Below are 13,549 nucleotides of genomic sequence, written 5' to 3' on the forward strand. Positions count from 1 at the left end.
AGGGGGATCTCACGATAAAACGTTGTCTTTTCATTTTCGAGTCAACTAGTAGCCTAGTTGTATCATTTCTTCCGATACTGCCCTCTGTAACCGGTAGGCGTGGCTTGGCAGTGGCCTCGTAGGGCAGCGAAGCAAGTGCATTCTGGGAGTTGTTGTCTTTCATCTACATAAATACATTTTCTGGCTTTTCTCAGTCTAGAAGGTACCAACTTCTAAAATAATTTCACATTTCTACTACATAAATGACCCAATATTCATCTTTCCAGCTGTGAAATATCCCTTTATATAATATGAGGGGCTATTCAGAACACTTGTTATTAGCGACACCAGTGGCCATTAAGTGAACTGCAGCCAGCAACATGTTCACTCTCGTGCTCACGTATCGTACAAGAGACTGAACGTGATTCAAGGCCCCGATATACTCACGGCAAAGTTCTTTTTTCGTTCTTTGCTTAGAAGTAAAAAGAAGTTGGAACTACTTTTGCAGTGATATACTGTTAATGAACATACTGGCTGAGAGCGACGTTTAAATGTAGGCCTAAATATGTGCTGTGCACTTTCCCCTCAATACCAAAATAAACATACAATGGCAGCATTGAAAAACAGTTGAGAAATCATCTGATCATAGCGATGTGGATATGTTTTCACCAGCTCTGCAATTCACCGGCATTGTGTCGACAGATGAGGTAATTAAAATTACACTGTTATGATAGTTTGATTATAAAGTAGCCTATATTTGAGACTAGATTATGTCTGACTATGTGACACTAGTTTGAATTCATTCTTATAATTTGCATGACACATTGACATTAGAGTACAGAATGGCTCTTTTAGCGTTATCCTGAACATTTTAAGCATTAATTTCATGTGTCATAGAAAGGAAGAGAGGCTTTCGGGAGCATAAACGTCACATCCATTTGATTTTGAGTCCTTCACATAAAAATCAGTGTACAGGCATTCATAGAACCTAGTAAGTCTTGGAAGGGCTAGTTTTATAAAGTTTCGTAACAAGCTGTTCACACATTGGCAATAAAAAGTGATTAATTCATGAAAATTCTTACATATAGCCCCTTTAACCTTTATTTCATAAACATATACTCTCTGTGCTTTTTAGTCATTTAATGGGAAAGTCATTGCGGTTCACTGTTGTTTTGGATGCCGTTGTCTGTCATTGCAAGAAAACACATTTTTATTTTTGGCTAAAACTATCCCTTTAAGACTTTCCTGCATGCCTGGACACAATACTTCTTAGTTCATACAAATACCTGGATCTATTGTGCCCTAAAAATAAACACCCTAAGGGCCGGCAATTGACTGAATACTTTGTATTTGGTGAGAAAAAATCAACAGTGAAGAGAAAGACCGGCTTGTGTGCCACACATACTGTCAAGGCCTGTTTGCTCCGGCATTGAACTGGGAGAATGAAAGAGGATCTTTTTAAAGAGCTGCTTTCATTGAAGTGGCCCATATATGCTCAGTCGCTCCACCAGAGGTTTGTTCTGAAGGAGCCTTTGGAAGGCAGTGTCACTTTCTGGCTTGCTCTTTAAAAGAGTGTCATTGAGGTTCTTCCTGGTATTCTGAAGAGAAAATAAGTTTGCATAGAGTTCTGCACCGAGTGGCACTTCATTATCTCATAAAGATAATGAGGAACTGTGTGTTGCTCACTTGGAATTACTTGGAATGACCTGCTATCAATAGGATTACAATGTCACTTTCATGTCATTGGAGAGGTTTTATCTCTCAAGAACAATTTTTGATAGATACTGTTACGCATTTTGAGTTTTATTCATGTAAATAAGGTTATCATCTTAAATGCATCTATACCACTCTTAGAAAAGAATAAGGTTCTATATAGAATCCTAGGGTTCTTGACTCCGTTTTAAGAAACACTTATGCCAAAAAGGTTCTATATGAGGAGAAAGGTTATGTGATAATGATTAATGCTTAAATGATTGCATGATACTAGTTTTCTAAAAATAAAATGAAAACCAAATTAATTCATTAAGGGTTCGTTTACACGACAACGATGTACTAAAAGCAGAAAAGTGTTTCCTTTGTGTGTTTTTTTTTTTTTTGCGTACAGATGACAATGGTGTCAAAACGATTCCCGTTCGCACAGATCCGCAAAAATAATTAAAAACACTGTATTTGCTGCCAGGCCGGTAGATGGCGATGTCACTCTGTAAAGAAAAAATAGTTTGAACACGTAATACACACGTGCATGATGTCACTGTTTTCACAAATTCCCGTTTTTGTAGTTTACACAGAGAATATATTTGGATCGTTTGCAAAAACATGCACTTTGAAACCCGTTTTCAAAAGTTTGTGTTTTCAGACCGCCAAAACGTCATTGTCGTGAAAATGATTTTTTTTCTCGTTTTTATTTCAAACAGTGTCGTGTAAACGCCCCCTAAAACTAAATCCATAAAATTATCCCATGATGGAAACCCCTATAAGGTTCTATATGAAACGCCTGAAAGAACCCTTTAAGGCCTTGTCCACACTAATGCGTTTTTGTTTGAAAACGCATCTTTTTCTCTCCGATTTGGCCTTCTGTCCACACTGAAGGCCCTTGCGCACTGAGTCCGAAATTCGCATCCGAAATTTTTGCACGTTAAAAAATAAATACGACCTCACGTTATGTCAATCACATTGCGTGAGAAACTTTTGTACGTCATTAAAAAAATTGGATCAGGTTAGATTTTCTGCGTTTTTCGCATCCGCAGCAAGCATTTAAATAGTGTTTTGACAATTCAGAGCTACCGAATCACAAATACGAAAAAACGTCATTGTGCAAGGACCTTGAGACAGCGTTTTTGTCCTGTGAAAACGGAGCTTTTTGAAAGCGCTTTCCCAAGTAGATAAATTTGAAAATGGTAGATAAATTTGTGTTTTCTTCTATAAAGAGAGAGAGAGAGAGAGAGAGAGAGAGAGATTGCTTTTTTGTCCATATACAGACAATAAGGCACATAGGGGACAAAAGTAGAAGTAAACAGAAGGACTTGAGATCTGTAATGTAATATTATATCAATATCACCTGCCATAGAGTCATGTGTGGGGTACAATGTACAGTTACTGACACCTTATTTGGACTGTCACGGTCAGCTGTGAGCCGAAGCTGTGAGTGAAGAGCGCCATATTGTCAGGATTTAATTAAGACGAGGAGGAGAGTGAAGGGCAGGCGGCGTCTCAGTGTGAGATCAGGTGTGCGTAGAGGATGATGGTCTGTCACCCTGCAGCTATTTGCTGATTTTTTTTAATTTAACATTTAATAAGAGCCAATGAAGGGACTGAATATTCTCAAAGTACCGCTCACAAATTGTGGCTAATAGGACGTGACAGTGCTGTCACCACATAACCAGAATGCCCATGTATCTTGTATAAAGAGGGCAACGTCTTTATCCAGCCCTCAATATTTTAATAATATTTTCAATGCAGCCTATTTATAATTTTGTAGTTTACTTTTGAAATCATCCATGCACAATATATATATTTTTGGGTCTCAGACTTTTGAACCCCACAATAAGTAAAAATGTAAATGTATAATTGGGATTAGAAAGATTTTTTTGTATTTTAAATAATAAGGCATTATAAATAATAATGCTTACAGAATGCTCAATACTGTTGTTTTTTAATGAAAATAAGCTTAAAGGGATTCAGACATGTATTTAGCTATTTTCCATGTTGGGTTAATTAAACAATTAACTAGATAATAGATCATCCTAATAGATATCAGTACAAAAAAAAATGGTTGCCTATTTGTGTCTCCTAATGCTTTTTAGGGGACATGAAGGTGTAACGTGCCATATACAAAAACAAAACGTGAGGGAGGTGCAGTATAGGAGAAGGACAGAGAGAGTAAATCAAGGTGTGTGTGTGTGTGTGTTGCACAAACATATGTAGGGCAAATATTCCACACGGAGCGGTGCCATGAGAGGAAGCGCTGGAGCTCTTCCAATTATTTAATGCAGCAGCAGCAAGTAAACAAAAGGGATCTGTGATGGAGACGACAGCTGATGCAAAATGATCAGACAACCGGGGAGAAGTTCTGATGTAATCTCCTGATGCTTCTGGCCCCATAGAGAGCTACATACAGTGATGCAGGGGAATAGACTATGAAATATACTGTAAAAATGCATGAGAACTTGCTGGGTTTGCAGTTACAAGAACTGCAGAATTCCCTGCAGTAAATGAAGCATTGCGTTTGGTTGCATTCAGTATGACCTAAAACTGGTGTTTTTTAATATGTAGCCCTGAAAATAAAGGCTTTTTACAATCTATGCGAGGACCTAGACGTGGAATTTTGTTCCTTTTATGGGGAAGGATTCACTTATAATTGTTTGACCTAAAACTATGTTGATGCCCTGGACTCTTAAAACTACACTCTTTATTGGCGTCGATGGTTCCATGAAGAATCTTTAACATCCATGGAATCTTTCCATTCCACAAAAGGTTCTTTTTTATTTTTTTAAATGTTATTCACACTTAGAAAAAATATATATATTTTAAGAACTGTTCACTGAAAGGTTCTTTGGGAAACCAAAAATGGTTCTTCTATCAATGGCATCACTGCCAAAAAACTTTTTTGGTTTAAGTTTAAGACCAAGGTAAATTAATGATTTCGTACACATATTTTTGGTATGCATATCAAATAAATATAAACATTCACTCATTCACAAGACAAATGATTATAAAAATAAATTTAAAAAATCACAGTAACACTTTAGTTTAGGGTCCAATTCTCACTATTAACTAGTTGCTATTAGCATGCATATTACTAGGATATTGGCTGTTTATTAGTACTTATAAAGCATATATTACTGCCTTACTCTGCATGACCATATTCTACATCCTTAATCCTACCCCATACCTAAACATTATCGCTACAACAACTACCTTACTTACTATTAATGCAGTAAATAGGAGTTTATTGAGGCAAAAGTCATAGTTAATAGTGAGAATTGGACCCTAATCTAAAGTGTAACCAAAATCACTCATAAGACCTTTAGTGACAACATACAACAAGCTTTAACCCATCACAAATCTAATTGCTGTTTTACCTCTTAATAAGAGCACTTAACCATTACTATTTCTCATACTTAGGGTTATATATTAATTATGAAACTTCATTGCATAACTCACACCATTTGTACATGAGTTATACTTCAGATGATGCAGCTTTTACTTCTCTCTAAGAGATCAGACTTAAGATTTTCACCTGAAGATATGATGATAAAACAGGTGAAACAAACACCATAGACCGACATTGAAGGAAAGACCCTCGTCATATCTAGAGATGAGAAGATCACAGAGATCTGGATGTCATCTGTTTTGTCTTCGGCCAGTAAGCAACCATCCTAACAACCATGTAGCAAAAATGCGCTAATAACCACACAGAACTCCTGTAGGGTGATAGCGAGATCAAATCTGAGATCCATAGGGAATCTATTAGCAGTCTTAATGACGGTATGAATAATAGAGTAGGATTGGTTTTAAAATGTGCATTCCTTTATATTTATCTGTGGGTTATAGGGCCTCCAGCGGCTGTGCACAGCCCCGTTCTGAGATCATGCTAAGCCTTTTGAAGCTTAAATGATCTAAATTCGGTTTGATGAAGATCTGTTTTTCATTATACAGCATTTGCAAATAACATTCACATGAGATCTACAGATGTAACAGAAATGTAAACCCCCAAAATAATCCATGATGTACTGTATATCTAATATGTCACATCATTATTTAATTAATGTGAGTGATATTATTTAAAAGTTTTAGGTATAATATACACATGCTAAATTCACTGCTAAAGACACTGCTATGAAATGCTTGCCAAACCATTTTAATATAAAATCATAAACAGGCTCTGTTTACACCAAGTATTATAATAAGCATTGTGAAGCTCATTCTTTTTTCTAAATTAAAAAATATATATTCACAATAAATCAACAGTAAAAAAAAAAAAAAAAAAAAAAAATCCAAACATATCTAGGCTACTAAAGTTTAAAAAGATATTCAACTAAACAAAGTAGGGTAAAAAGGGTTATGCATACAATATGTAAATATGTTATGTAAATATGCATACATCTGCTGCTCGTCAGAACAGTGCATAATTTTGGGTAGTTAGAAGACTGCCATTCTGAACTAATACACATGCAGATTACTACATATTATCATTACTGTTATTATATTAATTATAATTATTGCCATAGCACTCTAAACATCGTTACAGCTTTACTATCACCATAAATAATCTTTATCTAAAAATATTTTCTGTTCTCCACATAACACTCAAATAACCATTAGTTTCTATATTTAACAAACTCTTCAGAAAACAAACGAGAGAAATCTCCCAACATGCTTGTCTCACGGAGGATCACATTGACCTCTCAATAGTCATGTTTCCACTGTCAGGCCAAAAGCGAGTCGCTTTTCCACTGTCACTCCCTGGGCTTAATCGGGCTTTCCTCTGGGTCAACGGCCAGTGGTTTTCGGCCCGCCGAATACCTTGGTCCAAAGCGGGCCAACTGGGGCTTGAGTCATGAACAAAGGTGGAGTTTATCTGAGTCAGGAGAGGGACAACACCGCTGCTCATTTCATATATATTAAATATCAGGATACTTTAACATTTAATTAAGACATAAAAAAAAAAACAATTAGCTCAAAACTCACATTCAGACACAGCGAGTGTTTGAAATAACTTCCTTGCGATCCGATGGGGATTCTAATCACTGTATGAGGCAAAAATATTAATATGTGATGCTAAAGGCTACGTATGCTAACCGTTGCGATAATAAATACACATATTTTATGGAAAATACCAGAGACTGCTTGCAGAACGTAGACAAATCACATATGATTATAATCGTGTATTTATTCGGTTTAATGTTTTATCTGTCTCTTCCCTGTGCCTTTGTTGATACCGGACTAATGCTGCCTTCACATGCTATTGGAATTATCGTAAAGTTTCCTATTGAAAAAATAAAATTGGACATTTGACTCTCAAGTCAAAATTGTAATGCAATGAGCTCGTAATCACGACTTCAGAAGTGGGAAGTTGGAAATTTCCGATAGCAAGTGAAGGCAGCATAAATGTACTCCGGTTAAGTCGTATGACTAATAATTCCTGTTTTCTTCTCGTGAGCTCCCCCGTTGCTCTGGCTGAAAGGATAACAGTATAGTGAGACAGGAGAGATTGCATAATTTCGTGGAAAATTAATAGAAATAATTAGTCTTTCTTTCTAAAGAAATGTGACGTAAACAGGATATTTGATCAATATTTGTCTAAATGCGTAAGCCTTTGGACTTAAAAAGCCTTAATAGAGTTGTCTTGTGCATTCTTGTGATCGCAAATAAATGGAAGCAGGTACAACTGCATTGGTATGTGTTCTCTTTTTAGTTTGATTGAGCATGATTGATGTGCACTCCTGACACAAATTAATAAATTACGGTCACTGAATCATTTTTTTATTGTAAAACATTGGTAAAATATTGATTCTGGAATCTTAAGTCTTTAAGTAAAGACCAAACGTTTGCTTCTGTCATGCTCATTTTGCGATTAGCTAGTTTTCAGTCAGCTCAGCTGGTGAAACGGTGGGGTTGTGTGACGTTGTTCTATGCAGGTGTGTTAAGGGCTGGTTTTAGGGTAGTGCTGTGGGGCTACTGGTGCTCGAGGTCTGAGGCTATTGGCCCCAGCCGGCACGTTGTTAGCCCTGGCTCGCACTGGCCCGACAGTGGAAAAGTCGTTAATGACAACCACACCTTTCATTCTAGTACTGACGGCCGTGCGCAACAGTTGGGTCGGCGGACATTTTGGAACATGGACCTCAAGTTGATGTTAACCTGCCTCCTCTTGTTCTTCTTGCCGGGAGGCGAAGACAAGGATTTTCTGATAACCGTCTGGGTGAGGATCTTCTCATGCTCCTTGATTTTGCACTGCAGGTGACTTTGAATGGCAAATCCCAGCGACTCTGGATCCACGGACGCTCCGTATACCTCCCATGTCATCCCTTGCTCGTCCCACAGGACGTCATTTACACTCTTGGATTGCTTGGCCTTCTCTTCCTCTTGGTCATTTTTCTTGCGCTCCAGCTTGGATGCTCCCTTCTGTTTCTTCTCTACCTTTTTACTTTGTGGTGTGGAGCTTGATGTTGGAGGAGTGGTCATTGCGATGTCCTTTGGAGGTTTTGCAGAACTAGCCTCCTTGGATTTCGATACAGGAGGCTTGGCCGGTTTTACTGGCAGATCTTGGCAGACCTGAGCAGTTGTTGTCTTGGGTTCCTGCACACATGCCACATTATGTGGACCAGATGCTGAAACCGCAGGGGAAGCTTGGCTCTGAAGGTGACAGGTAGTGTCGTTTGACTGTTTGCTTTGGCTGCAGGTCTCGATATTGATCTGATAAACGGGTTGAAGCGGCGAAAATCCTCTTTGGCTGTTGTGTTGAGGCTCTTTAGGCTTGGCCCCAAGCTTGGACTCTTCCTGAAGGTCAGCATCTACATGCACCATCACTGTGTCTGACTGTGTAGGCTTCGCATGGAGGATCGTACTGGATGCAATGACAGATGTGACCTCTGAGGGCGTCTTCATCCCAACAACCACTGCTATACTGTCAGTCTCCTCAGGTAGTAGGCCAACTGATCTCCGATGGGGTTGTAGAGACAGAAGACTAGGGCTAGTGGCTGTAGATTGACTGCAGACCGTAGCAACCGCCTGCACCTCCACATCATGCCGTCGCGTCCCGGGTTGGTCGCCAAACTCTACTGCTGAAGTCATGGTAGATGCCTCACGAAAGAGTTTACAGTGGACCTGCTTCTGCTCTTCAGGAGCAGCTCCCTGCGTTTGGACCTCCTCATCAATCACTTCCGTGTGGACCGAGTGACTTGCAATGCTAGCTGAAGACACCAATGGGCATTCAAAAGAAGTCTCCTGAGAGGTTCCTGGTGGTTTAAAATCCTTTTCCATGCAGTCATTGCTACATTTGTCCTCTTTAACAGGCATATGATGGATCTCGTGTGGTTGTGGGGTCTGAGATCTTGTCCCAGGTACTGGTCCAGTTGTTTCGTCCGCTGAGTGATTGGTTTTACGAGAATTGGTAGTGGATGCCATTTCAAACTGTGTACTGCTGATGCTTATGCTGGTGGTGCAACTCACATCTTTTGATCCAGACAAAAGTGGCATGTCCTTAATTGTGTTGTTGGTGCTGGGAGCCCGAGTCTGGCTTGGCTTTTGATTATTCAGTGTCTCTTTGATTGCACTAGTTTCTTGAACTACTGATGCTTTGCTCTGTGCTTTGGGCTCATTTTGTTCATTTTCAAGTGCCTTTGTTGTGCTATTGCCATTTTCCTCCTTGTCAACATTATATGTATTTGTAGATGATGGGCTGGATGTCGAAAGGACAGTTTTCGAATTTGAATTCATATCACAATCAGTTTTTCTACCTTCAGCACTCTTAGCACACTGACCCGAGGTCTTTATGTTTGCGTTACTGTTTTGAGGTCGCCTCTGATCTTCACTGCCATGGGATGGCATGTTTTTGTCTTCAAGGACAGTCCCTCCAAGAAGTGTGGTGTGGGAATCTTTGATGGAGGAATTGAGATGCATATTATCCTGATCTGAGCAATCCTGGTTTAAGTTTAACTTTGGCTCAATGTCCCAGTTAGCATTTAACTCTTTATTTCCCAGCACATCTATACTGGCGAGCTGAGGCATCATCTGGACAGTGACAGTCCTTTTGGGGTTTGGTACATTTTCCATGTTGAATCCCTTTTATGTGATGGAAATCCAAAGTCAAAATATTCCAGTTTGGTTCCCCTTTTAAAGCCTGATATTTTCCCGTTCAAGGCTTCCCTAGAGCAGAGAGATAAAAAATAATTTTAGAAACACAAGAGGAGACATACCAACTGCTGTCTTCTTATGATCATTATGAATGAACTGTGTGAGAATCTGCCTGAACATTTGTCTGCAAACCATATACAGTTATAAGGGAACACAATAAAAATAGTAAAGCATTTCAATGATGCAGTGTAAATGTTTGAGGTCATTTATAACTGTACAGAACAGCTCGATAGGAAGTTCCAATAAAATAAAACAAAAGTACAACTAATCCATCATAAGCCATTACTCGTAGCAGTGTCATCCTTTACTTGTTCTGTAAAGCATTATATCAATAAATAAAACAGTTTTTGCAACATCAATTACACTGCGCAACACAGGCTTATCACACACACACACACACACACACACACACACACACACACACACACACACACACACACACACACACACACACACAAAAGCATTAACTATAAAACGCATTGTTTCATATATTTCTTATTATTAAATATTCAGAAGGACAGATTTAGTATCTAGTGCCAAATTAGTTCAACATTTGATACATTGGGAATATTCAAACAATCCCAGAGGTTTTCATTGGTATGTGATGCTCCATTCATCCTATTCATTAGCAAATTATTTAGATAATGCACAACAACACATTTTCTCAATATCACTCTTAAAAATAAAGATTCTTTATTGGCATTGATGGTTCCGTGCTTTCCATTCCACAAAAGTTTCTTTATAGTGGAAAAGGTTCTTCAGATTATTAAAATGTTCTTCACACAATTTTTTTTTTAAAAAAAGGTCATTTAAGAACTGTTCACTGAAAGGTTCTTTGAGGAACCAAAAATAGTTATTCCATGGCATCACTGCAAAAAAAAAAAAAAACTTTTGTAACCATTATTTTTAAGAGTGTAGCCTATATGATAATGATGATTAGCAATATATTTTATGACAATTTTATTAGTAAAAATAAAGGCAGAAAGTCAGTATTTGAATTCATTCCACCACATTCTGTATCATTCTCTATTCTGAAGAGCTGGTGAGCAATTATTCTGTGTTTGACCTTAGCAACTCAAATAGCCCCGAGGAGCCTCAAAAATGGAAATCTGACAGTCAGACACAAACCACAGCTGATCAGCCTCAACAACACTGAACAATGATAGTTTCACCAAAGCATCCTACAAAAACATTCAAGGTTTTATAGTATTCTGAGCATGCAGAAGTTTCATTAAGCATCATGTATCCATAATACCACAGCTACTTTTTACAATATTACAATATTTATCATACTAGATCACTAAGAATGCTTTGTTTATAGACCAATATACAGTATAAGCTGACAGATAGATTAATAAGCTGATGCATATAGCATGCATAACAGATCCAAAATGAATCAACATCTTAAGTTTTATGTACATACCGGCAATTACAATAACCATTGGACCAATGGCAAACCCATCAGTTTACCACTAATATGCATATGAACAAAACAGTTATTTCTGCTGCAGAAAGCACTCTTGGTGAAGTCTGTATAGTTATGGTGTATAATCAGTGCAAAGTATTTTAAATTTTCTTCCTTTTCAGTTGATAACAAACATTAGAGAAAGTCTGTGACACACACACACACACATATAATAAAAAAATAAAAAAGGAAACACTGAGCCAGTGCGATTCACTGGCCACTGCGTAAACATTCACTCTAATCGTCTGACAAAAGCATGAAAGTCAATTACGCCAAGTCTCAAATCGTGACCTGTCATTGATGAGAGCCGCTCGGAGGACGGTCGCATCTGCAGGAGGGTGGGGGTGGGGAACACACCGTTAAACATTATTAAGTTCTGGCGTCAGTGTCTCATATATTAAATGTTAATTTCTACATCCAGCAGATATCCCACAGGAACATACATAAAGGCAGAGAAATGCCTCTTTCTCGGAAGCTGGTTAACACTCTACACAAATGACCCTAAAAAGAATCCATTTTAATAGGACGAAGTCTCGCATATTGATCGGGGCTGTAAATAAGACGACAGACTGCAATCCATGCAATCATTTACAAAGAGACACTCACGTTTCATTTGCAAATACTAGCAAACTCATCTTTAAATTGGGTTATGTGTGCGTGCACAATCACACACACATTTTTCATTGACTTCTGCTGTTTTTATAGTGAGCAAATGATATTCAGTTTCTCACCCTTAAATGATATTCAATCCCCTATCACTAAATATTTTCCATTCTACAATTTTATATGCAATTTAAAATCATTGGCCACAGTGAAGCTGATTTCAGGTTTTTCTATCCTTGAGGGTGCATTTGGTCCCCCACAATATAGGCAAAACTTGACCTACACACACACACACACACACACACACACACACACACACACACACACACACAGTATGACAAAATGCCAGACAAAGTCTAAATAGCACCATGCATTATTATGATAAATGAATTAAAACCAGATTAACTGGCCATATCTCTTAAATATGAGAATTTGCTAGTAATACTAACCATTATCTTGAGAAAACCATATGAAAAATATTAGAAAAAGCTTTGCATTAGAAAAATGTTGTTGGCGTTTAATGATTTTTTCCTAAAAAAAAGATGAACCCACCCATTCATATACAAATCCTTGCCTTGACTCGTATCGAAATCCCATAACTTGACCTTGTTGGCAAATGCATCACTGTGATGTATCCATGTAGGAGCTGCAGATAAGAAACACACGCGCATAAAAATCCTACCTGGTACGTCTGCGTTTGTATCACATCATTTTCCGTTTGATTAGTGCGCTATTGACGCGCTGCTCGTGCACTAGTTAGTGCACTCGACGGATTATCAATGAAAGAATGTTAGGCGCGTGTCAGTGAGATAAAACCACGCCTTCCAAGCGCATCCGAAGCGCAAGTTCACTCAGCCTGTGGCGGGTGGCAGGAGGAAGCGTGCTGTTATCTCCATCACCGCTAGATGACGCCATCGTTCCTTAAGAAACAAGTTAAATATAAAAAATAAGAGGATGTCTCAGAAGGAAATTCCTTCAGGTCCTTCCATAAAATGTCTTAATACATTGGATGAAAAAAATTATTAATGTTTTTTTTTTTCATTTCTTGAAAATGGAAATAATGTTGGGTTATTTTCTTTGCACAACATCACAAGTGAACGTTTAAAAAATTGTAATAATGGTTTGGGATTTCAATGAAATTGAAATCATTTAAGACTTTATCAGGAAAGTTTCAAAAAAAAATGTCTTTCCCCCTTTCTGTAATCCCAAAAAAAAAAAAAAAATTCTGGGAATAGTGTTGAATTTGGTGGGCTGCACCATTTTGGCCGTGATGAAACACTGCACAAACATAAGTCTGAAATTAGTTCTGAAATTAACTTCGAGCTGGAGTCCTCGGGTTAACTCATTTTCAATCCTTTAGTTACTGTAGCAATGTCTACCTTTAATTTTCATGTCATTTTGCAAATAATCATGTTATAATTAATAACATGTCTAAGCTTGACGATAGCATATTTGTTATAAATACTTTCTTAAAAGTAGGGTAGGCAATTTCAGAGAGGCTAGCAATAGCAAGCTGGCTTTGAAAGCATGAGATCCCACCCTCCCTTCAGAGCTTTACAAAGCAACTCTCCTTCAAAACACATTAACGCAAACAGCAGAGTTTGCAAAGCGGCATTAGACGCAGCGTTAAACTACCTCATGTCTTAA

General features: G+C 38.0%; 1 protein-coding gene across 2 annotated transcripts; it reads right to left on the reverse strand.

The window, feature by feature from the left end:
* Positions 1-5,823: 5,823 nt before the first annotated feature.
* On the reverse strand, positions 5,824-12,712 carry gprin3b (GPRIN family member 3b). Of its 2 annotated transcripts, none has more exons than XM_082163567.1 (2): positions 12,585-12,712; positions 5,824-9,846 (listed from the first exon to the last, which is right to left on the reverse strand). In XM_082163567.1, exon 2 carries the CDS (start codon positions 9,751-9,753, stop codon positions 7,762-7,764), a length of 1,992 nt encoding a protein of 663 aa, XP_082019693.1. In that variant the 5' UTR covers positions 9,754-9,846; positions 12,585-12,712; the 3' UTR covers positions 5,824-7,761. The 2 variants fall into 2 exon arrangements, with proteins under 2 accessions (XP_082019693.1, XP_082019694.1); XM_082163568.1 differs by having other exon boundaries at positions 12,455-12,684.
* Between the last annotated feature and the right edge of the window lie 837 nt (positions 12,713-13,549).

Source organism: Leuciscus leuciscus (genome assembly GCF_965113295.1).
Source record: "Leuciscus leuciscus genome assembly, chromosome: 3".
Taxonomy (NCBI): Eukaryota; Metazoa; Chordata; class Actinopteri; order Cypriniformes; family Leuciscidae; genus Leuciscus; species Leuciscus leuciscus.

Coding starts and splice junctions, on each gene's coding strand:
- gprin3b (XM_082163567.1), bottom strand. CDS start 9,753: ATGGAAAATGTACCAAACCCCAAAAGGACTGTCACTGTCCAGATGATG.